At 33.1% G+C, this 27928-nt stretch overlaps 4 protein-coding genes and 2 long non-coding RNA genes across 6 annotated transcripts; 3 read left to right on the forward strand and 3 right to left on the reverse strand.

Moving 5' to 3' along the window:
• Window positions 1-411: 411 nt before the first annotated feature.
• On the forward strand, window positions 412-6878 carry LOC117916146 (cinnamoyl-CoA reductase 1-like). Its single transcript, XM_034832021.1, has 6 exons — window positions 412-564; window positions 1761-1930; window positions 3281-3472; window positions 5274-5436; window positions 5785-5971; window positions 6499-6878. The coding sequence occupies exons 1-6, from the start codon at window positions 453-455 to the stop codon at window positions 6641-6643; spliced, it is 969 nt and encodes a 322-aa protein (XP_034687912.1). The 5' UTR covers window positions 412-452; the 3' UTR covers window positions 6644-6878.
• Window positions 6879-10391: 3513 nt separating this feature from the next.
• LOC117916147 (cinnamoyl-CoA reductase 1-like) lies at window positions 10392-15131 on the forward strand. The gene is made up of 6 exons (XM_034832022.1): window positions 10392-10569; window positions 11632-11801; window positions 13077-13273; window positions 13707-13864; window positions 14029-14215; window positions 14714-15131. Exons 1-6 carry the CDS (start codon window positions 10458-10460, stop codon window positions 14856-14858), a joined length of 969 nt encoding a protein of 322 aa, XP_034687913.1. The 5' UTR covers window positions 10392-10457; the 3' UTR covers window positions 14859-15131.
• A 1110-nt stretch (window positions 15132-16241) lies between these two features.
• LOC117917090 (NAC domain-containing protein 18-like) lies at window positions 16242-17757 on the forward strand. Its single transcript, XM_034833316.1, has 3 exons — window positions 16242-16500; window positions 16663-16949; window positions 17080-17757. The coding sequence occupies exons 1-3, from the start codon at window positions 16242-16244 to the stop codon at window positions 17755-17757; spliced, it is 1224 nt and encodes a 407-aa protein (XP_034689207.1).
• A 1847-nt stretch (window positions 17758-19604) lies between these two features.
• Window positions 19605-21040, reverse strand: LOC117915878. Its single transcript, XR_004651467.1, has 2 exons — window positions 20686-21040; window positions 19605-20613 (listed from the first exon to the last, which is right to left on the reverse strand). It is a non-coding gene; the product is annotated as an uncharacterized LOC117915878 (long non-coding RNA).
• A 782-nt stretch (window positions 21041-21822) lies between these two features.
• LOC117915580 lies at window positions 21823-22391 on the reverse strand. The gene is made up of 2 exons (XR_004651416.1): window positions 22304-22391; window positions 21823-22203 (listed from the first exon to the last, which is right to left on the reverse strand). It is a non-coding gene; the product is annotated as an uncharacterized LOC117915580 (long non-coding RNA).
• A 1528-nt stretch (window positions 22392-23919) lies between these two features.
• Window positions 23920-27831, reverse strand: LOC117915812 (citron Rho-interacting kinase). The gene is made up of 5 exons (XM_034831505.1): window positions 27355-27831; window positions 26020-26325; window positions 25441-25620; window positions 25095-25313; window positions 23920-24605 (listed from the first exon to the last, which is right to left on the reverse strand). The coding sequence occupies exons 1-5, from the start codon at window positions 27787-27789 to the stop codon at window positions 24222-24224; spliced, it is 1524 nt and encodes a 507-aa protein (XP_034687396.1). The 5' UTR covers window positions 27790-27831; the 3' UTR covers window positions 23920-24221.
• Window positions 27832-27928: the final 97 nt, after the last annotated feature.

The raw sequence follows: 27928 nt of genomic DNA on the forward strand, positions 1-27928 counted from the left end.
CATGTAAAGTAAATTACATGTAAATATATTTTCGGTATGCTTGGTAGACATAGTTTAAAATACATAAAATAAAAATTATTTTTCTTAAAATATACTTTTCATTAAAATCATCTTTTCACGTTTTTTTTTATTATATATATATTTGGTAAATAATGTATGCTTATATAATTTTCCCTATTTAAAGAATTATAAATTTATTAATCTTTTAGAAATAATGGGAGTAAAATACGCTAATTAAAAGGGAAAAACGTTAGACTCAAGAAAATTTCAAAATTATAGATCTATTGATGTGATTTTATACTCGCTTTTCAATTAAACTAATAAAAAAAATCATTTTTGGAAATTATCTGAGTGGGACCCAAATAAATGTGATGATTCCTGATAGCGATAAAGAGTGAAAGAGTCCGATTGGAAGACGGCAGTGAGAATAGAAGAAGGAGAAGAAGAAGAAGATGAGCAGTGGAGTGGTGTGTGTGACAGGGGCATCAGGATACATAGCTTCATGGCTTGTGAAGCTTCTTCTCCAACGTGGTTACACTGTCAAAGCCTCTGTTCGTGATCCAAGTCTGTATCACTCTCATCTCTCTTTATTCGGGGTTTTCCTCTGCTTGCTGTTTCTGGGTTATCATTTTTTCTTTCTGGGTTCTCATTTTTTATGCGTTGGTTCGCCATGATTTGTAGTCTGTTTGATCATCGCAGTTTTAAGCAAAGGAGGGCATTCCCAGTTCCTGTAATTGCCCCAGTAATGTAATACTCTTAGTCAATGAGATTATTCAACTGTAATACTGGATTTTGATTTCCAAACGATTTAATTGCCTTTTCGGAAGATGGGTTTTTGGGTTTTGAAGTTGTTGATCAGATTTCTAACCAGTTACAGTGCCTCGGGTCAAGGAAATTAGCTTTACTTTGCTGTTTCATGACGCCATTAATTGGGTTTTAATTTTTTCAAGTGATCAAATTACATTTTAAGGAAGATAGGCTTGTGCAATTTTTTGTGTCATCCTTTTTCTTTCCTTTTGGAACCAATAGATTGTTGCCTGTAGGGAGAGAAATGGTCCATTCATATTTCGCCGTTTTTGCTGTTTGTTTCTTCAGAACATGTATCCTGGAAAGCCTTTTCATAATCCTTTGCCTTCCGATTCATATTTGACCAGTGAAAAATGACAGGATCCTTTTAAGATATACCAGGAAATATTTATAATAACATATTTATAATACCAGGAAATATTTTTAAGATGCGCTTCTCTGGAAAACTGTGCATTTTGTTGATCAACGTTGGCCGAGTTGAACTTTTTTATCATTTGAAGATATAAATCTCGGCAATGTGCTGATAATTTTGAATTTGATCAGTTATATTATTATGAATGGTGAGTGGTTTGAATTGATTTTTTTTTTTCCTCACTTTGGTTGAGGAAATATGACATTAAATTCTCTACATTATTTTAACATTTGTATAAATAAGAGGTCAACATTGATTTGTGTGTGTGAAAGAGAGAGAGAGAGAGCGAGGAAAGATGGTATTAAATTCACCATATTTTTCATGATATTTGCATAATTTCAGTATGATAGCATTGCAGCATACAGGCATTCCATCTTTAGGTTTTGGGCATGTTCAGTTGGATAATCATGCTTTCACATTCTCTTTTTGCTGTGAATCAAGTTATTGAAAATGTTAAAAATTTGTTTAGCTTGATTCACTGTGCTATTGTTACATTTCTTAAGTTGATTTGTCAATTGAGTTCAGTTTTATTTTCCCACAGATGATCCAAAGAAGACAGAACATTTACTTTCCCTTGATGGAGCAAAAGAGAGACTTCACTTGTTCAAAGCAAACTTACTGGAAGAAGGTTCCTTTGATTCTATAGTGGAAGGGTGTGTTGGTGTTTTTCATACAGCCTCACCCTTTTTTCATGCAGTCACAGATCCACAGGTTCATCATCTGTTTTGCCTTCTGGTTTCATTGTTGCTATTGTTTATCATTATTGGCTAAAGGGCTAGAAAATCTGGCTTCAAACACTCAATGTGTCACCTTGAGTGAGGAATAGAATATTGATACAGACAATAATACTCAGCTTTAAAAATATAGAGATATCAATGTAAAAATATCAAGGCTGGAAATATATTGGTGGTGATATCCGAGTATCAGTATTTATTACTATTACCTTGAGTGGATTTGAGTCTGGGATATTAAAGTGTGATGGCAATGGCCCCCTTTTTTTTTTTTTTTTTTTGAGTCAGGACAGTGCAAACTGGGTGTGAGTGCATTGATGGATATTTTTTTATCAGAGGTGCATATATGGATGTTGACAACTTATGATGATGAAGGGGAATGAGAAGAAAAGATTACCTTCCCTTAAGTTCATTCTATGCCTAAAGACTTGGGTCTTGGGAATTGGAAATTATAAATTTAGTGCTGATGGAATATTCTGATGGAATATTTTATAGCCATCCTCCATTTAAAAATGGTATGTCATGAGGGTCAATTGGCATGGTCATACTCTTTTCTGAGTCATTGTGGAGTTCATATGGGAACAAATGCATTAGAGCTAGTGTGATCTTACCCACATACCTATGGTGTTATCTCATCTAATTCTTAAAGTGATGAGTCATATTGTTATAAGGATACCTTCTGGAATCTGCCTTCCTTCTTGTGAGAGCAAGTTGGTTCTTGGCAGTTATTATGATGTATATATCACAAAAATAGAAATGGGAAACTTGGATTTGTTCTGGGATTATTGTTTGTATAAGAAATATCAGTTAAGAATCTGCCCTTCTCTCTCTCTCTCTCTCTCTCTCTCTCTCTCTCTCTCTTTGTTATCTGCTCTCTCTCCCTCTCTCATGTTCCATTCTCTTGTTTTCAAGTTCTTAGCCTAAATGCTCTAAGGCCATCCTGCATCACAGTGATGATTTTTTTGAACATTGTCTTCAACTAAGGTTAATATGTAATGAGGAGATACCATAAACATTTCCATGTGTTTTCTCCCTTATATTTTGCTGGTTTTATCTTATATCTTTGAAAATTCCCTGCATGTATGTTTTAGAGTTTTTTATTTGGGATATTGGTTTAGCCATCCAATTTGATGCTGTAGTAAAAAAGAAAAAGTCTATATTTTGTATTACAGAGCCTTAATAGTAATTTTGCTCTATTACAAGACCTGAATGGTGATTTTGTTCTGAGTTTTTCAGGATGTAGTGCTGTAATGGCAACTTTGTATCTTCTTCTTGGCTCTGAAATAAGCATGGTTGAATGTTTAAACTGTTACTGTTTCCCTTGTTTCAGGCAGAATTAATTGATCCAGCTGTGAAGGGAACACTTAATGTCCTTGGTTCATGTGCGAAAGCCTCATCTGTGAAGAGAGTGGTTGTAACATCTTCTATAGCTGCAGTTGCATACAATAGAAACCCCAGAACTCCTGATGTTGTGGTTGATGAGACTTGGTTTACAGATCCAGACTTTTGTAAGGGGCTACAGGTATGTATATGTGCTATAATTTGTCTTTCTTCCCTTTTCAGTTGGGAAGTATTAGGAATTAATATATGCATACGAACCTTGAATGTTACCATTACAAGATCATATATAATTGAAGGAGCAAATTGTTTGTTAACTTATTAATCAATGGTTTCTTTTCCCAATACCTACAAAAAGAATAATTGAATGAAGAATTTATTTAATGTTTTAGTTACATTCAGCTTGGACACAGTTAAATAAACATATTGTAACTGCAGACCTTCTTGCTCACAAATGAGTAAAAGGTAGCTTAACCAAATACAAGTAGCTTTGGTGGGAACAATGCCATGTATTCTGACTTTAGGCAGCAGTTTTATTGAAGAATTTCTTGTCATTTTTCATCATTTCTGTTGTTGTAAACAGGGAGTTCAGCAAAATGCAACTAAATTTCACTAGAACAATAACTCCTTGTGTTTTTAAACATCTGAATACAAGTTCCCAAATTAAATCCTACCTGGTTTGTATAAGCCAGTGTTTGAACGTCAAAGGAAACATTTTTAGATGGAAAGGATCCTGGAATTGACTTGACTGGATCACTGGGTTCTTAGATTCAAATTATACATTTGTTGCCTTTGTCCATGAGGAATGTGTAATTGGAAAATTGACTCACCTTAATCCCAAGGATTAATGCTTACTTTGTCATTGTTGAAGTTATCAATTCCTCTTATGCCATCACTAATGTATCAGTTTTGGAGACATTTAGCGAGGTTTCTTGATAAGCAGAAAACATAGATGGATCTAATGTTTTGCTGTGACATCTTTTCCAGTTATTGGAACTGGTTTTCAGCTTCAAGTCTCTCAGAAGCTATTGACATGCTCACACAGGGAAACATGTTGCTCTTGATTCTCTGTTTGTTCAATATAGACTTCTCTAATATGTGGACAGAACAGCCCATTCTCAGTTTTTGGGTATTGAAATTTATTCTAAATTGCTTTATCATTGGCTTCAGTTTTAGGATCAACTTTTAAAAAACAGCAGGTTGACAGGAGTGAATGGAAGTTGTTGATATATCAGGTCTGAGATTTAGGTTGCAAATTGGGCTTCATTTCTATCACATATTCAGGTCCTTCTTAGGGGACCTAGCCCATTGGAAGATAATAATTAATATGGAATGCGATGCTTGGAATATTAGACATAAGGCTAGCATCATGGTAAATGGGCCATTCTCTCTAAATGACATGAGGTTCTCCATGCCACCAATGTACTTTATCTTCGTTTATGATTTGCAGATCTTTTGTAGAGACATGGAACAATAGATTCTCTGTAATATTATGTGTTTTATAACAATCATTTAATGAATTATAAGACTTCTATAGATTGGAAGCCATATGCTTTGCAACTTGGCATCTGATTCTTATGCATATCACTGTTGTCCTACACTTGGCTCCTTTGCTAACTAGACGCATGTGCATCGAGAGAGGCTTTCTTTATTTTGTTCTCTTGTTCATGCTTCAGTTATCCTATTTAGGTCTCTTCAATCAAAGATTTCCCAGTCATCTCTTCTAGACTTGATCTTGTTCTTCCTTGAAAATTTTGACCAATGTTGTGTAATTACAAAATCAGGTGCCCATCATAGTGATGCAGATTTTCCTCAAAAGAATTGTTGCTGTTTTACTATTTCCACAACACTAATCTTATAAATCATAGGTTTTTTATTTCACAGGTTTTTTATATTTTCTAAAAGAGAAGGAAACAATGCAAAAAACTTGCATTTGGCAATGACTTATTTGATTAATGGATGTTGTTCTCCTTTGCTTCTTCCAGCTTTGGTATGTGGTCTCAAAGACTTTGGCTGAGGACGCTGCATGGAAATTTGCAAAAGAGAAGGGTATTGACATGGTCACTATAAACCCAGCAATGGTGATTGGTCCTCTTTTACAGCCAACACTTAATACAAGTGCTGCTGCAATTTTGAATCTCATAAATGGTATATCTCTGTTTCGTTAAATAAATATCCTTCTCATTAAATCCTCAAAAAGGGCAACTCGTAATTCAGCAGTATTCTGAAATATGTGCTTGCCAATTATTTTTGTTCATTAGGAAGCCTTAGTAATTCTATGCTAACCTCTTTCTCTCTTCCCTGATTTATATTATACCATTTTGTGAGAGAAGAATGGAAAATAAAAGAAATTTATATAGTACAATTTGAATATTCAATTTGCTCTAAAACCATTCAAGTTCTTCTCAAAATATTTGATGCAGAAGCTTAAGGTTTGGCACTAGTATAACATGAGATTTTTCTTTTCTTTGTTCATGCATTTTCCCCCTAATACAGGAGGACAAACATTTCCCAATGCATCCTTTGGATGGGTTAATGTTAAAGATGTAGCTGAGGCACATATTCGAGCATTTGAGGTTCCTTCAGCTAGTGGAAGATATTGTTTGGTTGAGAGAGTTGTCCACTACTCAGAGCTTGTGAAGATTTTGAAAGAGCTTTTTCCTGATTTTCAACTCCCTGAGAAGTAAGTAGACTAATCCCTTTACTCTAGAAAATGAAAAATTCAAGTTATTCTTTACAATTGAATTATTATTGGCTATAGTAACTGTTCTACTTCTTGAATAACTATAGTTTCTGTTTTTATGATTTGTTATATGAACTAATTTCACTAGATATCTTGTATTTGACTACTTGTCCAGTTTGAATTGGATCTTATTGGTTTCAATCTTAATCTGGCTTCTCAAATGGCTAATGAACAATTTTTTTTGGTACTTTTTCTTTCTTCCTTTTACTTCTTAGTTGGGTGTTGTAACACTTATTGTTAAGCTACTACTGCCAGTGTCTGTGATACCGACCACTGGGCATGCTTCTTGTGATTTCGTTATTTTGATCTTTGCACATTGCATCTTTGAGATGCTTTTGACTCTTCTTCGAGGAATTTAAACTGGAACATACCACAGAACCAAAATCACTTTTCTTCTCGAAGTTTGCTGCTATTATTAGTAAATAACTTTCCCAATTAACAATTTGTGTTTTAAACAACCATGGCAGGTGTGCAGATGACAAACCTTTTGTGCCGACCTTCCAGGTGTCCAAAGAAAAGGCAAAAAGCTTGGGCATTGAGTTCATTCCCTTGGAGGTGAGCCTCAAGGAAACTGTGGAAAGCTTGAAGGAGAAGGAGTTTTTCAGTCCCTGAGTCTTGATGGTTAGTCTTTTAAATAAATAATGGTGGTGACCTATATCATCCTCATTGGTGTCCCTCAGTTTTGGATGCATCATCCTATTGAAATATTCTAGTATGCCGGAACCATTTCCGGAAAATGGGAACTCATTTCCATGGTATTGTTACAGTGACTAATTTTTCTGCTTTCTGGTCTAATTTTTCCTGTACTTGGCATTTTATATTGCTTCATCTATGATGAATAATGAATCAAGCCTACACCAGAGCATGTTTAGAGAAAAAGTAGTCAGTGGTAGAGCAAGTAAGAATTGAGGCAACAAAGAAAAAAAAAAAACCCCCTCTGTTACAGTGACTAGCATTTTAGGACTTCATCACAACTGACTAAGCTTTTCTCTAGCAGTGGAAGACATGATTATCATTCCTAATTTCTCCTTCTCAACCATGCTCTTCTATAACTGGATACTAGTTCATCTTCAACCTAAGGGAGTACGAGCACTTGTTAGCTGGTTTCAAGTGCGTTTGGGAGTATATCCATTTAAAGTATTTTTAATTGAAATGCTTTCTCTTGAAATGTTTTTAGGAGAATCATCTATCGAGTGTTTTTTTAAGAAACACTACATTAATCTTTCAATTTTTTAGTAGTATTTTCTACATTTTATCAAATGCTTGACTTTTCTTCAAAAGCATTTTTTATGCTAGAAGTGTTTTTGAAAAGGATTGTCAAACAGATTCTTCATGTTGGCAGTGAATTTGTTTATAATGGTATAGTCATATGGACATACAGTTTTGGCTTCTCATGTGCACCTGAAATCCTTGTTTGTTAGGTTCATTTTGGTATTGAGATGAGGTTGTTTATGATCCAATTAGTCAACAAATCAGCAGAGTGTGTATAAACATTCTGAGCAGATCATGGAATCAATGTGATTTTAGTTCCTACTCAGGGTTAGTGTCTCTATGGGCTGCTTCTGTGGTTTGAATCCAATCCAACCTCAATTCAAAAGCAATTTGGAGATGTGGGTATGGTAAAATATTCATGTATCTAAAGAAAAGAATATGGGTATGGTTATTTTGTAGGCTTTTGTATCTACAAAAAAATAAAAAAATAAAAGAAGAAGAAGAAGAAAGTTCTACAAAGCTTTTGGTAATAATTTATTAACAATTTTATAAATACTTAAATATTTAAAATTTGGACCAAAATAGCCCTTCTGTCAAAATAAATATCACATTTGGAGTTCATATTTTTCATGTATTTTGGAAATATGAATTGTGGTTTTTTCTGTGTTAGAAAACATGTTATCGCATTTTGAAAATATGATTTCACTTGAAATTTTTTAAAAATAATAGTAATAATAATAAACAAGGCAACATGATATCTACTAGATAATAGGGATTAGATTGGACATAAGTTTTAAAAGAAAGCTTAAACTTCATATTATTGAAAAGGTATTTTTGGGCAACATATCAAGACCCTATATATATTTAAAACAAAAACCCGAGGTTTTCAAGGAAGTTTTAAGAATTCTCTCGATAAAAAAGTTTCTAATCTATAATGGTGGTTTTGATCAATAATTACATCATCACCTTATTTTGTTTTTCTCCATTCAACTCTTTATGGGAATCATCACATGCTTGAAACATCTTTTATCTTTTAGGACATCAAAGTGTATTAATACTTTATTAGATTCATAAATTTTGGATTTATAAATCATATAGTAATAGAAATATAATACTTTTTTTTATAAAAAAAAATAAGGAATAATTATACTTTAGGTATAGCTAAAGGAGATAATGACCTAAAGACTACATATTTAGTATAATTAATGCTCAAAATATAAAATATGAAAGATAAAAATACCCTTGAATAAAAAAATAAAGAAAAGTGAATATATTATCGATCTCATACTTATAATTCTTCGACATTTATATATATATATATATATATATATATATATATATATATATATATATATATATATATATTTAATCTCTTTCACTACTCTCACCATTTTACTCTCTCATTTTGATGTCTTAATGTTACATTTGTTTCACCTCTTCAATTTCGTTTTAATTTTTTTTAATATTTTCTTCTTCTTTTTTTCATGAGATTATTAGAGTTATTAAAATAATTATTTCCCTATTTTCATATTATTATTATTATTATAATCATTTTCTTATATTTATATTTTAGCAATAGAATAAGAGCATGATAAAAAAATTTTCATTTTTAAAACAAACGTAATTTTTTTAAACATTTTAATACTATCAATATCATCTATTTTAACTATCATATATATATATATATATATATATATATATATATATATATATTAAAAAAATTATAAGACAAAAAAAGGTATTTGGAAATGATTAAAGTAACACCTTTTTTTTATATCAGATTTTGAGATGTAACTTCTTCTGCTTTTACCTTTTTATTTAGAAAAATCATAAAAAATCTTATATAAGCAATATATAATTTTTTTTAAAAGAAAGCACAATAAAGATATTAATAGACTTTTAGTTATATTCTTTTTAATTTTTCAATTTTTATAATTTAATTTAATATTTATATTTTATAATTGAATAAGTTAAATTTAAATAAAAACCAATATTTTCTATATTTTAAATTTATTTTTAGTTTTATCCTTTATTTTCATTAAAAGTAATCAATAAATCATTAAATTTTAATATAATGATATTATTTTTAAAATATAATTTTCCTATGTTTGAAAGACAACATTTTTTTAGAATTTTTTTTATATATTTTATAATTGTACGACATGTATATTGTTATTATATGAGATAAAAGATCATGTTGAAAACACTTAAAAAATAATTTTAATTTTTTCATTTTAAATTATTTATATATTGAAATTATTAATTTAAACTTAATAATTTTTTTTATTAATTTCTCAAACCTTCCTTCTTTTTCTATTAATGTTTCAACCCTTTAATTTTTTTATTTTTCAAATGTCGATCTCTGTTGATCATGAGGATTACCCACCTGCCATAAATATTGAATATTTTGGCATATATTTAAAATCAAATTAAATTAATAATATAAAATTTTTTTATTAGGTTATTTGATTAAAAAGGGTAATAAAAAATATAATTTCGGAATGACCTCTCTGGTTTTGGAAACATCAAGTATAATTTTTTTGGGACAATTGTGTTTTGCACTTATTAGACCAAAAAATTAAGTTTTTGTTCATATAAGTTTACCATTTAAGCTCAAGATTCAAAGAAAGTGTGAAAATTGAAAATAATGTGAATTTTTTATCTTTTCAGAAATAACTTTGTTGGCTATGAAAAAAAAAAAGAGTAGGAAAATATTAATTTAAATTTTATTTCTTTTGTAAACCTCAATAAAATTTAATATAATTTAGCGATTTAAAAAAAGAAACATAATTTTTCAAAAAAATAAAAATAAATTATTATTATTTAAAAATCAAATATCTTGAAAAATATATATATTTAAAATTATGTATATAAAAAATAACTAAAAATATGTCAATTTTATTTTTAAAAAATTTAGTTTTTGAAAAATGATAAAATTTTAGAATAATTATTAAAAAATGATTTACAATAAAAAAAATTTGTCAAACATTAAAATAAAAAATAATTTTAAAAAGTATAATGATTTTTTCATATTTTATATCCATCCTCATCGATTATGCGACTTATATGTACCATACCTAACCGTACAAAACACAATTGTCCCACCTTCCTTTTTATTGTACTATTATAAGAGTTTAACTCTGTCAGCCGGATTGGTGTTGACTCAAGGAATCGAATTGGAAGAACCGAAAAGGAAGGAGGAGGAGAGAAGAAAATGAGCAGTGGGGTGGTGTGTGTGACAGGGGCATCAGGATACGTAGCTTCATGGCTTGTGAAGCTTCTTCTCCAACGTGATTACACTGTCAAGGCCTCTGTTCGAGACCCAAGTCTGTATCACTCTTGATTCTTTTTATCTGGGGTTCCCGTTTTTAATTTGTATCGCTTGTTATTGGTCCTGGGTTTCCTGTGTTTGCTTTGTATTATCAGTTCTTGTTTTTGGGTTCTGATCTTTGTTGTTTGGTTCACCATTTCAGAGAGATTCAATCGTCTTTCTTTGGAAGATGGGTTTTTGAATTTTGTGTGATTTTTCCCTCCTTGGAAGTTATTTACCAGATTTGAAACCCCTGTAACAGTGTCTTAGGTTATGGAAATCAGTGAAATTTCAGATTTTTATATTCTACTATTTCATTACACCATTGATTGGTTTTCGATTTTCTTTTTCAAGTGATTAACTTGCATTTTGGGAAGATGGGCTTGTTCCTTTTTTTGCGATCTTTTTCTTCCTGTTGGAACGAGTAGATCATTGCCTCATGTCAGGGAAATGCTCATTCATATTTCTGCAATTTCGCTGTTTGTTTCCAGAGAATGTGCCCCGGAAAAGTTTTCCTGTAACTTTAATCACCTAACTAATATTTTACTTGTTAAACTTAAAGCAGAAATAAAGTTGCAGGTAAAAGAAAGAAAAGGAAAAAGAACAAGAACATATTTACATGTCAAAATTAAAGAAAATTGAATTCGTGATTCTTTGAAGATATAAATCTAATTGATGTATTGATAATGCTTGAATTTGATCAATTATATACTCATATTATTACAGGTGGTCTGTAGTTGAAATTAAAAATAACCATTGAATTTCTTGTTTGAGGACATTAAATTCTCTGTATCAACCTGGTATATGTGTTCATAAAATGTATAAAATCTGCCAGACGCACTGTCCTTGAAATGCAGCATGATACAGTTGCAGCATACTTTGATGCAACTCAAAATGAAAAGGCATTTTTATCTCCCGGTTGTCAGTATGTCTGATTCTTCATTACTGGAAAACCCTGCTTTCATGTTCTCATTTTTCAGTTAATTAAGGTGTGGGAATAACTGTATATTTGCTCAGCTTATATGAACTTTGCTATGGCTACCAGTGTTTTAAGACGAGTTCTTTTATTTTCATGCAGATGATCCAAAGAAGACAGAGCATTTACTTTCCCTTGATGGAGCAAAAGAGAGACTTCATTTGTTCAAAGCAAACTTACTGGAAGAAGGTTCCTTTGATTCTATAGTGGAAGGTTGTGTTGGTGTTTTTCATACAGCGTCCCCCTTTTATCATGGAGTCACTGATCCACAGGTTCATTGCTTAACCTTATTACTGTTGGCTTAATTGTTGCTATTGTTTCCTAACATTGATAAAAGGGGATGGATTTGATTGACCAACTTAGCCTTGAGCAAGGAATGAAGTATCTGTACCGAAAACAATATTCTGTTTTAGCCTCTTTTCAATTATCTGTGGATTATGTAATATGTAGGTAAAAGAGAAGCAGGAATGGTACCAATGGAACAACTCCTTCCTAAACCTTAGTTGGGAAACCTACCTAGAAGCTTTCCCCTTTTACAGGCCTGCCGGTCCGGTAACAAAGCCTGTAAACCAAAAGCGGAACAAAGAGTGGAAATGTAACCTTATTCTTGTTAATCCTTGTTATTTCGTCTCAAAATATGGAGTTATGGATGCAAAAGTATCAACATGGAAAGATATTTTGACGTGTCTTAGATAGTTTATTAGATATAGTTGGAGATGTCAATGTTAAAACTATTTATTGATATTCCAAGTCATTGGTGAAATTGAGATGTATTAGTGGATCAATAATTAATACCATTAATTTGATTAAACCTGAGCCTAGGATATTAAAAATTTAGTGCTGGTGACAGGTGATTATAATCTTTTGTATGAGTGTTTCTGATATGGGTGTATAGATGCATATTCATAACATATGGTGATGAATGGGAATGGGAAGAACTGATCACCTTGCTTGAGCTCATATCATGGCTAAACTTCATGGCTGACATTGGATATGAGTATAGAAGTGCTACCAACAGAAGTCCATATTGGGGCAAATACTTTCTCCATCTAGGAAATAAAAGATTGTTGTTTTTGTGTTTTGGGTAAATCTTTATAGGGTTCTTATGGGATCCAGAACATAATGGCTGGTAAGATCGCATCTGCACATTACAGTGTTATCTTATCTAATTCTTGAAAGGATGAACAATATTGCCATTAGAATGCCTTTTAGAATATGCCTTCCTACTTACAAGACTAAGTTGGCAGTTAGATATTTGTAATAATATTTCAGATAAGAAATATCAGAATCTGTTTTGATGTTTGCTTAATTTAGATATTAATTCATTAGGTCGTTACCATAGTTCGTAACCTTTCATGCTATTAGTGAATTAGTAGGTTTTGTTGGTTGTTTTGGCTTCTTCTATTTGGTTATATTAGATGATTGTTTCAGAATGCAATGCCTTATTGCATTTGTCCATTTTTGTAGGATAGGAGCCTCTATTATCTTAGCTCTAGTAAGCAAGGTTGAATATTTAACATTTATCAGTACCATTTCCCTCATTTCAGGCAGAATTGATAGATCCTGCTCTGAAGGGAACACTTAATGTCCTCAGTTCATGTGCAAAAACCCCTACAGTGAAAAGAGTGGTTGTAACATCTTCTATAGCTGCAGTTGTATACAGTGGAAAACCCCGAACTCCTGAGGTTGTAGTTGATGAGACTTGGTTTTCAAATCAAGATATTTGCAAGGAGTTGAAGCTCTGGTATGTGTCTATGCTATGATTCTTCTCTCTTTCTTTGGTAGGATTAAATGTGGGAAAAAAAAGTGATGTTTATGAAGACTGAACCTTGGATATTGCCATGATGAGATTAATGAGAATCTGAACATGTAATTCTTTTGTTGATCAATTGATGAGTCGGACAATTCCTTCTCTTGAACAGTCCACTCCTCCATTATACTTCTGCTTAATGTTTATGGTTTTTGTGTATTTTGCATAGGCAGGAAAACACCGAGAAACTGAAGTTGTATGCATTAGCCAATCTTCTATATCTAGTCCACAAATCATATATTTTCTTTCCCACAGGGCTTGTACCTTTTCCGGAAGAGAAGGAACAAACATACAAATTTGTATTCGGCAATGACTCATTTGATTAATGTAGAATATTCTTCTCCCTTTCTGTTTTCTTCCAGCTCTGGTATGTGCTTTCAAAGACTTTGGCTGAGGAGGCTGCATGGAAATTTGCAAAAGAGAAAGGTATGGACATCGTTACAATAAACCCAGCAATGGTGATTGGTCCTCTCTTACAGCCAACACTTAACGCAAGTGCTGCTGCGATTTTGAACTTAATAAATGGTAATTTCTTCTTTACCAGTTAGTTCATATTTATTAAACATGACCAACCATATCTCTGCTTCACTGATTAAATATTCTCCTCTTCTTGAATCTTTGAGAAGGGAGAAATTATAATATATTCATCTTCCCCTGTTTTGTTCACGTCTTTTTTTATTCTATGGCAGGAGCACAGATATTTCCCAATTTCACCATGGGATGGGTTCATGTTAAAGATGTAGCTGAGGCACATATTCAAGCATTTGAGATTCCTTCAGCCAATGGAAGATATTGTCTGGCTGAGAGAACTGTACACTACTCAGAGATCGTGAAGATTCTGAAAGACCTTTTTCCTGACTTCCAGCTTCCAGTGAAGTAAGATAGACTTGCCCTGTTCACATATGAGTTTGCACTATAACATGCTTCCTTGTTTCACCGACTTGAATAAACAAGTCATTCTGTTTGTCGGGTTCGTTGGTTTTCATTTTTTTTTCCTTTTCCATAGAAATTAATATCTTCGAGTTTGTTCAATGAAGTGATTTCACGGGGTAACTTGCATTCAACTGCTACTCCAACTTGAACCAAACTGCCATCTGCCATCTGCCATTGATCTCAATCTCTAGTCTAGCTTTTCAAAAGAATAGTGACCAGATCTTTTGGTTTACCTCACATTCTTATTTGAAGCTCGTAGTGTTTGTGATATCTGCCATTGCTCATATGATTGATAAACATTTTGGGTCCTTTCATTACTCCTTGGGATGAAGACACACCAGAGAACCAAAATCACTTCTTTTTTTTGGTTTTCCTTCTTGCAGTTTGTTCTTAATAAATGATTTCCTAATTAGTAATTTGTTTGTTAAATAACTATGGCAGGTGTGCAGATGACCACCCTTTTATGCCAACCTACCAGATCTGCAAGGAAAAGGCGAAAAGCTTGGGCATCGAGTTCATTCCCTTGGAAGAAAGCCTCAAGGAAACGGTGGAAAGCTTGAAGGAGAAGAAATTTTTTAGTCCCTAAATCTCGACTGTTAAGTCTTCCAAATAAGAAATGGTGGCCACCCTTATCGTCCTCTGCCTTTTGTTATGGTTGATGTTTCTGAGATTTGAGATTATCAGCTTGTGGAAATGTTCCTAAAATGCTCCGAATTTTCCTTTTGATACAAATATTTTTAAGATAATATATAGATATGAAATTAAAGACCAAAGTTGTGTGTATAGAAAAGCAGAGTTATCATAACATGCCTACATTTGTATGATTTATACTATCATATAACCTGGGTTTCACTGTACTCTTTCAATGGATGTCGATATCCTAGAAATTATTTATATTTATTATTCTACATCTTCTACTAAATTCAAATGTTATTCCAAACGAGGCTTATATTACTTTATGTATTATTAAATTCTAACTTTACATAAATGGATTCATAGCAGGTAGTTGCTACCAAGGATGAAAATATCGGTTTTTATACAAATATATTAGAATGTTAGTTTTGAAACGAAAATTTGATTAAAATTTATAAAAATATTAAAAGAATTAAAATAAAATAAAATAAGTAATAATATATATATTGAAATTGTTATATATATATATATAATAAATTTGTGATATTAGACAATAATGTACTAAGCTAAAAACACGATAATTTTAAAATTGTAATATATTTAATTTTAATATATAAAAAGATAAAAAAAAAAACAAAGATATTTAGATAATTACTTTTTATTAATATTTTATTTATAAATTTTATTTTTTGTATTTAATTAGTATATAAAATATAATAAGATAATTAAAATTAATTAATTTATAATAATTTTGCTATAATAAATAAAATATATTTATAATTACAATTTATAAATTTTACAACATATATTGCGCATTTCAATCCTCAATGTTTTCACTTTATTTTTCTTTTCGAGTCCTAAAGCCCGGCAAAAGTGAAAAATAATAGAATTACAAAGTTCAATTTTGACATTGATTTTTATCTCAAAATACTTGGAATCAGGGCAATGTTTCTCGACCAATTTGATCGTGCCACGAGATGAAAATTAGGATTAATATAATTAAATGAAATTAAAAAATATATATAAGATAAGCACAAACTTTCATTAAAATTTAAAATTTAAAATTTAAAAAAATAACAAGATACACATCCTATCTATTCCAACCAATCACAAAAATTAAAAAAAAAAAACAAATTCTAAAAGTAACCACCAATACTAATTCATTTCAAATTGGACTACTCCTTGACCTCAAGTCCTGCTCGTATTATATTGGATCTTTACTAGAAGGAGACGACATAGAAGAGAAAATTCAGGCTGACTCTAAAGCAAGAATCCCTTGAAGGAGACGAGCGAAGAAGAGAAAACTCAAACTGGGTTCAGTCCGAGTCTCAAGAAAATGTATTCAGAACTTGGTGAGGATATAAGTCTACAAACAACAGCAACAGAGGGAGAAGTAGAAGAAGAAGTGCAGAATAATCGTAGTGAAGGTAGAGAGCTTTTTGATCTTAATTCTTTGCCACCAGGGTATAGATTTAATCCCACGGATGCAGAGACAATAGTTTATTACTTGAGGAAGAAGGTTGATCATCAGCCATTGCCACCGAACAAGATCATAGAAGTCAATCTCTATGCTTATGATCCTGAGGAACTTGCAGGTTCTTCTCTTTAGTATTATTTGCGGATGTGAATTGTTTTTTATTTTTAAGTTTAAATGGTCTGCAAAGATGTTTTGAACTAGGGTTTTAGCATGGTTTTACTTCTCTTTAGTTATTATTTGCAAATATGAATTGATTTTTATTTTGATTGATTTTACTCAGCGAGATACGAGCCCTGCGGGAATGATGAATGGTTCTACTTCACTCCAAGGGACAGGAAATATCCAAATGGGCAACGTCCCAATAGGTCAATCACAAATGGACACTGGAAGGCCACCGGTGCTGATAAAGAGATCAAATTTGAGGATCGCAAGGTGGGGTACCGAAAGTCTTTAGTCTTCTACAGAGGAAGTCCTCGTGACGGAGTCAAAACCAACTGGATGATGCATGAATTCAGAGTTGCTGAACCTCCAAAGCCCCCAAGAAGAAGTGGTGTCAATGATATGAGGGTATATATTAAGTTTTTTTTTTTTTTTTTTTTTTTTTTTTTTACATTTATTCTATATTGTATGTTAAGATACGCTTTTACAGACTAATATATATCATGATGTTTCTTGTTTGTTTGTTTGTTGCTTGCAGTTGGATGACTGTGTTCTATGCAAAATATATAGGAAAGAGGAAAGGATCTCCAAAAGATCACGGCATGAGTCTGGGCTTGATGAACCAGGCTCATCAAGCTCTAAGATTCCAAGACTTGAGCTTAACCCTAATGAGGCCAATGATCATCCCACAGTTGGTGGCGGAATGGATTCCGGAGAAGATAGGATTAATCACCAATATAATTATAATAGCAGCCAGACGCCTCTCCAAACCCAACAGCCACAGCCCACAACTGAAATCTTCCAAACCCCGCAAGGACATGACCAGTTTTCCCTACAAAGCAACCCCTTCCAAGGAGTTGGCTATACCCAATTCCCCGTCCGGGACCCTCGTGTCATGATGCCGTGGCCCACTTCTCAACAGTCTATACACTGTGTCGGGAATGAATGCGGAGGTCAGGGTCTGGATAACTTTAATATAATGAATGGCGCCTTTGTCAACAACAGTTTTGATGCAAGGAATATTAATTTTGGCAACAATGGCTTCACCGGATTTACAGATCTTGGCAACCACGCTGGCTTGGCTTCAATTCATTATGGAAACCCGGGGATTTATTATGGCAACAATGATGCCCAGAGGTACTCTTCGAACACGAATGGCAACTATGGCAGCCGTTTGCTGCCTAGAGGAAACAACCATAATGGACAGCAATTGTAGTAGTTATGCTTGGTGTTTGTTGCATGAGTATATTATATAGAGTAGATATAGGATTAAATATCATTGATGTTATATTATATAAATAAATTTTCATATTTTAGAAATGGAAACATGGGTATCATTCAATAAAATAAGTAATTATTGATATTAACTATAAAAGAAAAGAAGAATTTATAAAATATTAAATTAAATAACAAAAGAAAATCTTAGATTTTATTTTTTACTTAGGCTATGTTTAGTTGTCGGAAGGGAAAGAAAATTAAGAGGAAAAGTAAAAAAAAAATTAAAAATATATTTAAAATAAATAAATTATATTTTTATATACTATTTTAAACTTTTATTTATTTATTTAACTCTTTTATATAAAGATTAAATAATTTAAAAATATACAAATGTCTTAATAATTTTAATTATATTTAACTTTCTTTCATATTTTTCATAGGAAAACCAAACATGAGAAATAATTTTTCTCAACATTTTTTTCTTTCCCTTATACTTTCCATAAACTAAACATAACTTTAAAGTTTTTTTTTTTTTTTTTAAAAAAAGATAATAAGAAATTTGACCAACAAATTTTAATAATTTTTAGAAATATTTTGTTAGAGAACTTTTAGAAAATTTTAATAAATTCACTAACAGTTTTTTTGAATTTTTTAAAAATAATTAAATATAAATTGCTTTACAGACATAAATTTTTTATTTTAAAATAATCTATAATGTATGTATAATATCATTATTAAAAGCCAACTTTAAATTAATAAATATTTTATTAAACATTGGTCTCAAAACCCATATTTCTCATCTTGCAATGAAGTAACTAGAATTTCTTACTTTAACTATACTAGAATATTTAGGAAACAACTATAAGGCTATATTTGGTTCCCATAGAATATTAAGGAAATACGAAAAAAATAAATACATATAATTAAAATTAATTAAAAATTTATACATTTTAAAATTATTTAATCTTTATATGAAAGAGACAAAATAAGTCAAATGAGTTTGAAATAGCATATAAAATAATTTGTTGATTTTAAATTTATTTTTTATTTTTTTTCACTTTTCTTCTCTATTTTCTTACCTTCGCATTTTTCCTCACATTTTCTAAAAACCAAAATTTTTCTTGAGAAAACTATTTTCTATATTTGAATTTCTAGATAAAGTTTGTACCTTAAAGTTATATTTGGTTTTCAAAAAGTATGAAAGAAAGAAAGAAAATATTAAGGAAAATAATTTTCTTATTTTTTATCGTCTTATATAAATTAGTAAAGAAAATATTATATAATTAATTAAACATTTATATATTTTTAAATTATTTAGTCTTTATATGGGAAAATAAAAATAAGTGAAATGAGTTTGAAGTAACATGTAAAAATAATTTATTAATTTTAAATCTATTTTTATTTTCTCTCACTTTTTATTTTCTTCCATTTGTCATTTCTATCGTTTTTTCCTCGTGTTTTCCCATACATTTTCCAAACCAAACATAGCCTAAATGATGGAAAATTGTTATTAAGAACCAATCAAGCTATGAGTTTCTCTTTCCACTTAAGCTGAATATTGTGTTATTTCTTGATTATATGAAAGATTATGAATGGAGTAGTAAACTAAGAGGATTGAGAAGAGGTCATTGCCCTGTATTTCTTAGCCCGGCTCCAGCTCTGTCTATGAGCCCGTAATGGTTGGAGATGATCTTTGAAGCCGGAGTTCATCAGCACACAGGCCCAATAAAAACCATCCCCTAAAAAGGTCCTTTAAAATATGGTATATTCAAGTTCAACCCCTTAAAAAATTGACGATTGTGTAAAATCTTGTCATATTCTTTATTTTGGTTTATAGACTAGTTCTTGGGTCTGGGGCCTGACTTGGGCTAGGAATCAAATTCCAAACTTGGGCTAAGCCCGGCCCAAGCCTTGCCCAAATCTTATCAGAATCAAAGTCAAGAGGGTCGGGCCCTCCTGTTTACATCCTAAAAATGGAGAAAGGTATCCTCATTCAAGAAGAGGGAAAGAGACAGCATCCCTTCCAGTATACACAAAATTGGAAAGAGTTTTCATACATAAAAGAGATGAGCTATCAGTTTACATTCATACAAACCCTCCTCAAATTTCCCCGGTCTTTTGATATTTGCAAAGAAGAATGTCGAGTGTGCCAATAGAAGCCTCCAAATCTGTACTGTATTTGCAAAGAATAATATTGCGTAAGTCCATAGAAACCTCTAAACCCGCACTGTTAACCATTGAGTTGCTTCGCGCAATTTACCTTATTGAATTTATCAAATGTATTGCTAAATTTATAAAATACAAATCTTGAAGTGTTCAAGGATATCTTAGTGTCGTAGTAAAAAATGGCATCCTCTTCATCACAGAAGATAACGTCCTCTTTAACACAAGCCAAATGGTAGATCAACATCTTGTGCCATCCACAATTGTATTGATTTATACTTCTCAATTGTCATTTATAAACAAAAGAGTAGTATTTCACCATTAATCCTCGTATGATGACAATTGATTATGATCCATCTTAAAGCGAATCGAAATGCATTCCTTATAAACACATATCTCCAAGTGTCTTTGCTGCTAATGGTACTTCTTTCAACTATACATAATCAAGATGAAAGTTATAGTACCCATGATTGATGCAACTGTTTCACATGCCCTGAACACTCCTAGTTAAATACAAAGGCATGTTTAGCACACTTTACATTGGAAAATTTGCATTACGCGCTTGCTTAGACCATCCATTCGGCTCGGTTATATTTCCCAAGACCCTCCATTCCAATCACGAAATAATATCCAAACCATTTCTCCAACTCAATCTCCTTGGACATAACTGGATCTAGCCTCCCTGTGATCCCTATCACCACCCAATGACCCAACTTAAGATGAAAAACCAAGTGAGATCTAAAGGTGAAAAGAAGCTGCATACCTGATTTTGTTCCTGAAACCCAGATCTACAACTTAAAAGAGTGGCAAAATCTTGAATATCAGCCTTTCTCCTCCTGCATCTAAGGGCATGGCTCTTGTTGAACTACTCTAAATCTAGGGTTTTGAAACCATAGATCCACCCAATTTATTGAAGAGGAAAAGGGGATAGCAGCTTATTGATCAGAACTTCTGCGGCAATTGAGGGCATCACTTGGGCATTTCCCCTTGGAAACACAAGGTCAAAGAAGGGAAAGCCCAAGACAGATAGAGAGAAAAAGGGGGATTGGTGGGTTGTCAGGAAAAATGAACCCTAATTTGGGAGTATTTAAAGAGCAACCAAGGGCCCTAGGTTTCACCATGATGCAAGCACATGGGCACTGATGCATTCTTACATTTCCCACTTGATATCTTCACACACACACCCAAGACTTTAGACGTCACACTTTGAATAAAGTGCATAGGCGTGAGTTTTACTTCCAGACCATGCTTCCCACATCCCCTTTTTTATTATTAAATTATTAAAATAAAAATAAAAATTTAAACTTAGTAGTTCACCAACTTCAATGAATAAGTCATTTTCCTTTGGTGTTATCATAGCAAACTATGTAGTCTTAACCATTTAAGCTAGAACCATGCGTTAAACCAATTTGATACATTACTAAAGCTGTCAATAATGGAAAGATCCCTTGATCAGGCCAAAGTCCCTTTTTTGGTTAAGGTGAGTGCGATATGACCAAACCACAAATTGTATATTTATTATTTCTGGGTCAATTAATGAGAAAGAAATTAACGAGTAGACAGCCCACAACATAAAAAGAATGGAGAATTTGATTCCTTCTTTGCTCAATATATGGTTTGTCTGATTGATGCTTTGCCTGCTGAGTCAAAAAGTTGATTTGCTATAATCTTTCACTATCTTTAGACAATGTTTAAGGCATTGGAATCAGATGGATTGAAGGGTTATGTTTCCATGTTTTTGCATGCCTTGGCTTTGGCCTTTATGGCCTAGGGCTTCAAGGAAGCCCTGATCAACAAATGCATTGAAGGGTCGAAAGATATTTCTAAACACACCAATCCGAGAAGACGGGATTTGAAGGGCTAAACCATTAATCCTCAACCATGCTGAATAAGACCAATGAAAAAGAAACAAAATATGGAATACCCAAGTACTCAATAAGTCAAGATTCTCCACTGCAACGCACATGGCATAGCAAGACAGTGGTCCATGGTGAGGAGATTTCATGGAAACCAAACAGGCCGAATATTGTGATTTCATAAAGGGGTGGGCCAACACAACTTGGAAACCCCCCATGAACATTTATTTGAAAATAGACATAGCAATGGTGTCCCGATAAGATGACGAGGCTTCAAGCTTCAGAACGGGCCTTGAGGATAGTGTAATACTGGCGAGTGATAGGGTTCAATGCAACGGGAGGCCCTGCAGTGCGGGGCCACACCTTGGCCTTCCTGTCAGTTTCTTCTCACCACACTTCACCCTCAACAGTTTTGGGACTTGATCCTGGTTGTTTTAAATAATAATAATAATAAATCAGTCATTTACAAACAATCAAAGCATTCGAATTTTGAATATTTGAAATTAAATCATCCAAACAGCTTACGATCAGAAATAGCAGAGTCGAATGCATAGGCCAAAGCAAAGGCTCCAACAACAGAGCCAATGATGCACTTGGTTGCCATGTTCTATCTGTAATACCAAAGAAAGCATAGGCGATGAAAATCAAATATGGGCCAAAATCCTAAGAAAATAAGTAATTTCTTAAGAATAAAACCCTTCATTTAAAAAAAAAAAAATAGAAAAAAGGAGAAAAAAAATATATAAAGATATAGAGAGAATCAAGGAAACTCACATTTGTTGAAAGATTTGGGGAGCCTTTGATGGGTCGGAGGAACGTTTTCTGTCGGCGTGGCCAGGGTGAGTATGTTAGGGAGCTGGGATCTAGTGTAGGCGACAACTGTAGGGTTGGTGTAGTAACTAATAGTCTCGCAACACGTGTACACTTGATGGGTTATTTTGGTCCATTTGGATTCTGTTCATACCTTGCTGCCAAATCCCTTTAAAGGGATTTAATTAATTAGGCTTTTTTTTTTTATTAATATATTTATTCCTATTTTGTAAAAATGTTTTCATTATGCCTCGCTGGTTAAATTCACATCATGAGAAAAAAAATTGCCCAATTTCAATTCAAGAAAATTGAAAATAAGAATGAATTTCTCTTAAATTTGAAAAAAGAAAAAACTGAAGACGGAGAAAAGATAAATTTCATTCATTTTTTCTGATTTGAGTAAATACACTTACGTTTTGTTTAATTTATAAAAAATAATTTTCTCATATTTAATTTTATAAAAAAAAAACAAATATATTTAAAATTAATTAGAAATTTATATATTTTTAAATTATATAATCTTTATATATAAAAAAATAAATAAATGAAATGAATTTAAGATTGGAAATAAAAATAATTGATTGATTTTAAATTTATTTTTTATTTTCATTCAATTTTTTTCTTCTATTTTTCTGTTTTATTTTTTTCTCAAAATTTTTGGGAATCAAATATAACTTTAATTATTTTAAATTAAATGACAAAATAAAAAAATAAATAAAATTAATCCTTCTAAAAAAAATAGAATTTCATTAAAACAAATCCTTTCTAAAAATATTCCCCTTCCATCATAAATGATCTAATAGATACCATCACACGTCTCTTTACTTTATCTTCCAACATCAAAATTCATATGAGGCTCCATCCGACATACCCAAATTATAATGAAATTAAATTTAAAAATGAAAATTTTAAATTTACATTCTTCTCATTAATTCTTCCGATCAAATTTATCATTGGATAATACTTTCCGGATCTTCTTCCATATTCCGTAAAACCATTATCGTAATTTTAAGTTCTTAAGTACTCTTACTAAATTATTTTAATAATTAATTTATTTTTGTATTATTTGCTTTTAATTTAACAAATTTGTTAATATTTTTTAAATTGAAGGAAACCCATTAATATTTTAAATTTATTTTATTTTATTTTTCATATTTTTTTGCTATAAACGGAATATAAACTTCTTTCTAAGGTACATTTAAAGTGATCACCACCAGCGAAGTGCATGTCACGATCAACATACCCGACATGCACCGCCATTCTTGTTGCCGTGATTACTTACCCATATCTTTTGGATGGGACCCGACCACCTAATCAGATGAAAAAACTAGTGACCCAACAAACCATTCATATTCAACCTCTGCACAGCAGATCTGTAGAATAATGTTTCAAACTTTCTCAAGAGTTAGAATAGTTTTGGATTTAGCTTGCCCTGCTTTGGAAGGGCAAAACCCTATGACATCGACTCCCATTGAAGGGCAAGCTAGAAATTAGATCAAAGGAAAATTGTCCCTCTAAGAAGTCTCACTGTCTCACACAGTTGATACAGTTGGAAAAGAAAATATATACAGCATTTGGTTTCCTCACTGAATTCAGGGTATGAGAATCTCACTCTGCCTGTTCCTCTGAAGGTTTACCTTGTCTTGGAAGGCTCAGGGCAATGCAAAGGGAAAATCGCCTTACTATTCTGCCTTAGCATTGGAGCCAAATTACCAATTTCCCGAAACGGTGACCGTCTTGGAGGCAGAAGAGCAGCACTGGGTGTGTATGTCTTTCTCCTTCCTTCACTCAACACCTGCTCCTTCTGCATGGTGCTGTTGCTGTTAGCCTGGTGATTTTCCTTCATATGACAGGCTAACGACCGTTTCTCCGTCTCATTTTGTGCGGTGGTCCTTGTTGCTTCTTTGTTTTGCTCCTTCCTTAAGTTGTTGATCTCCTCGCTGAGTATGAATACTTGTGCTTGTAGCTCATTTGCCTTGTCATTAGAAGAGAGTGCTTTTTGCTTCCATTCTTCCACCTAGTGAAAAGCGACATTACACCTTCAGTGATACAGCTTGTTAGAGAATAAAATAATACAAAAGGCATGGTGTAAGCAAGTCTAAGGAACTATCCTCTCTCCCAAACTTGTAATCAACAGAAGAGACAAAGTTAACCATCAAAGTGATAAAATATACAGGTTTCTGAGGCTTGTTTTATGAAGTTGGGAGCTCTATTCATTCTTACATCTCTTGCACCTTTTACATCGCTTTAGCCTTTAAAAGCAGGACCTGGAAAGGTAAAATTTTCCGAGAAACAGGCAGCACAAGGGTGGTGATACTAAATGTTTGTTTCATTAGAGTTTAGGTGTTATGGTCCAATATGAACATTAGATGACAACAGAAGCAAGCAAGGCAGCTCCTTCTGATAGCAAACCAGCCTAGCTATCAATAAGCTAAATTCAAGATCTGCATTCAGAGGAAAACAACATAGAGCAATTGGGTATAATGTGTTTGTATGAAACTCTTACATCAGAATGCAGGTATTGGATTAGACATTCAGAATCAAGAGCTCGATCTTCCCAAAAGTCCCGAGAAGCATTCAGTTCTTCCATCTCCTCCCTCACCTGCTCCAGCATTTCTTGCATTTGAGACCACTGCTCAGTCTCTGTTCTAACTTGCTCCATAATCCTCCGAACTATAACCTTGCAACGTCCTGAGCACCCATGCTCTTCATGAGACACAGTCTCCTGCAGAAGCAATTCTTTCAATTCTAAAATCGTTCTCTAGCAATTATGCATAGCTATCCTAATGCATCAATAAAAAGAGCAGTGTAGAGTGTAGGAATAATTAACAAATTAGGAATAAGGTCTTTACCTGATGTGGTTTCGGTACTGGGGAAGAAGAAGAATCAGGTGCTTCGATTCGCCTAGATGTGGAAGCAGAACTGGCAATAGAACAATTTGCTGTAGAGAGCATTGACCCATACTCCTCCTTCATTCTCTCTAACAAGACCCCCCTTGACAATCCCTCCATTTTCCTTCTCAGAATCTCCACCTGCACAGTCTTTCCAAATCAAAATTACGCATTTCCACATAGACCATATGATGAAAAAAAGGAATGAAATAATTTTCTTCTTTGCTAAGACCAACAATTTGGGATTCCAATTCCTTTTCTTTCTTTCTTTCTTTCTTTTTTTCTCCTTCACTCATGAAAAACTAATTCAGACATAAAATATGGGATTCCAAAGTTTATTTATTTGCACTAGTTTTCTTAGCAATTAAATGGAGGGTAAAAGAATTCAAGAGCATCCATGAACCAACAGATGGATGCAATGAAATAAATCAAACAAGCAACCCATTTGAATCGATTTCCCCAGCGAAATTTGAGTTTTTTGGTGTCAATATAGCTTTTCTCCCTCAGTTGGTAAACAAATAGAGGGTAAAGAGATCTTACATCCATGAATTTATTGCATCTGCGATTTGAAACTGAACTCTTGCCAACACTGCAACTAGTGTTAATTGACAAGCTTGCTTCAGCAATCTCTTGAATCTCCTTTACACACTTATCTGATATACCACCAAGCTTCTCTAGCCGTCTCTGCAGAAGAAATGTCTGTTTATCAAAATTACTACATTTCTTAACCTCAAAATCCTTTGCATCTGAGCTCCTCTGCAACTTCTCTAATTTCTCCGCCAAATCCTCAATTTCTTCCTCCAATACTGTGCTCACACTCTTTCCTTCACAAATCTTCTTTTTCCCCTGCAAATCACCACAAAATTATTTATTTGAGATGAACTCGATAGTCATTGAAATTTGACAAAGAACATCGCAGAGCTAATAGACTGAGAAGGAAAGTAATAGAAAATGCAGAAATAAAATACTGAACCAAGCCAAGTAGCTACGATCAACTAAATTGAATTTTGAGCTTCATCAAATCCCAAATTTTTTCAATTTTCTTTTCCAACTTTTTCTGAGCAGGAAAATGGAGCTTATGCCATTGAAAAGGTACAAGAGAATGAAATTTGGAAGCAATTGAGTCAGAAAATAAACAGAGTATAGGCTTGGGCGGTTTTCTAGGTTCCATAGTGAAAATCAAAGATCCAAATTTCCGAGCCTGAACTGAGAGTAACAGATGTAGCGTCCATGTCCAAGCAGTAGCAACATAAATTGGATTAAACAAAAAACACTGGAATGTAATCTGTTTAAAACAAAATTGATCGATTAATTGAAATAATTGAGATTGGAGAATCCTCTGTTTGGATTCTGAGAAAAGCACAGGAAAAAAAAGGATAAACTATGAGTGCAGGTTATTGTATTCTGAGAGCCATAAATAGTAAATCAAACTATAATTTGTTGCATTTCCTGAGCAAACATTCCAAAGGATATTAATAGACAACTAAGTAAAAGGAGATACAGAAACCAACAGACAGAACTGATAAATAAAGCAGTTAAAACCAGGTAGATAACTATACTCTCTGGTTGGTTGCCGAGAAAACCAAGGAAAAGAAAAAAAACTTGTTCCGTCTGGTTCTGTTGTTTGTGTTTAAAAGAAAATATAATTCAAAAGTTTAAACTTTCTTTCTTTCTGCCCTGACTTTTCGCAGCAGCCCAACTCAACTCAAGTCAGTCAACCAAGCCGAATAGTCCAAAATAGAGAAAAATTCACCGATTCAAAATTTCTCACGTTTCTCTACACTTTCTCAGGAACCAAACAGAGCCGATTGAGCCAGACAAAGAGAGAGAAAAAGAAGAAGAAGAAGAAGAAGAAGAAGAAGAAAGGAAACTAACAGAAATGACAGTCTGAACAGCGGACCGCAGAGCGCTCTCCATGTGAACCCTACTCTTCTCCAACTTCTTCACCGCAACCTCCCTTTCCATCCTCAGAAAATTGCACTCCGCCCTCAGTATCTCCGCTTCCACTCTCCACCTCTCCTCTTCCGCCTCCGCCACCGCAACAACCTCCTCCTCTTCTTCCCCCTCCTCAACTCTCTCTCTCCTCTCACATCCAGAATCAAACACCACAATGGGAACAGTCTTGGAGAAGGCTCGCTCCTGATGGAAAAGCGTCTCGAGCTTGGCCCTGCGAGAGCTGCGGCGGAGGAGGAAGTCGGCGGCGGGAGGCTTGGGGGGCCTGCGGCGGTGGCGGCGGGGGAGGTTGAGGATTCTAGGGCTGGGAGTTGGCGGTGATGGATGCCATTTGAGTCTTCTGGTTGCTGTTGACATGTCTTCAGTCTCTCTCTCTTCTCTCCTGGTTGTTACTTGCTCTGCAGTTGCTCTTGCTGTTATATGTAAGAGAGATACCACTTTTTGGTTTTTAAATTCAGTTTGAAATGTGAGTTTTTGGACCTTAGTGACTTTTTTG

Source organism: Vitis riparia, chromosome 6 (genome assembly GCF_004353265.1).
Source record: "Vitis riparia cultivar Riparia Gloire de Montpellier isolate 1030 chromosome 6, EGFV_Vit.rip_1.0, whole genome shotgun sequence".
NCBI lineage: Eukaryota > Viridiplantae > Streptophyta > Magnoliopsida > Vitales > Vitaceae > Vitis > Vitis riparia.

What these genes read in the sequence shown, in the direction of transcription:
- LOC117916146 (XM_034832021.1), top strand. Translation starts at nt 453, where the DNA reads ATGAGCAGTGGAGTGGTGTGTGTGACAGGGGCATCAGGATACATAGCT. An exon ending in ATGCAGTCACAGATCCACAG is followed by an intron (nt 1,931 to 3,280) that starts GTTCATCATCTG and finishes CCCTTGTTTCAG; the next exon opens with GCAGAATTAATTGATCCAGC. An exon ending in GATTTTCAACTCCCTGAGAA is followed by an intron (nt 5,972 to 6,498) that starts GTAAGTAGACTA and finishes CAACCATGGCAG; the next exon opens with GTGTGCAGATGACAAACCTT.
- LOC117916147 (XM_034832022.1), top strand. Translation starts at nt 10,458, where the DNA reads ATGAGCAGTGGGGTGGTGTGTGTGACAGGGGCATCAGGATACGTAGCT. An exon ending in GGCCTCTGTTCGAGACCCAA is followed by an intron (nt 10,570 to 11,631) that starts GTCTGTATCACT and finishes ATTTTCATGCAG; the next exon opens with ATGATCCAAAGAAGACAGAG. An exon ending in GACTTCCAGCTTCCAGTGAA is followed by an intron (nt 14,216 to 14,713) that starts GTAAGATAGACT and finishes TAACTATGGCAG; the next exon opens with GTGTGCAGATGACCACCCTT.
- LOC117917090 (XM_034833316.1), top strand. Translation starts at nt 16,242, where the DNA reads ATGTATTCAGAACTTGGTGAGGATATAAGTCTACAAACAACAGCAACA. An exon ending in TGATCCTGAGGAACTTGCAG is followed by an intron (nt 16,501 to 16,662) that starts GTTCTTCTCTTT and finishes GATTTTACTCAG; the next exon opens with CGAGATACGAGCCCTGCGGG. An exon ending in GTGGTGTCAATGATATGAGG is followed by an intron (nt 16,950 to 17,079) that starts GTATATATTAAG and finishes TGTTGCTTGCAG; the next exon opens with TTGGATGACTGTGTTCTATG.
- LOC117915812 (XM_034831505.1), bottom strand. Translation starts at nt 27,789, where the DNA reads ATGTCAACAGCAACCAGAAGACTCAAATGGCATCCATCACCGCCAACT. An exon ending in GATGCAATAAATTCATGGAT is followed by an intron (nt 25,621 to 26,019) that starts GTAAGATCTCTT and finishes AAGACTGTGCAG; the next exon opens with GTGGAGATTCTGAGAAGGAA. An exon ending in CAGTACCGAAACCACATCAG is followed by an intron (nt 25,314 to 25,440) that starts GTAAAGACCTTA and finishes TTGCTTCTGCAG; the next exon opens with GAGACTGTGTCTCATGAAGA.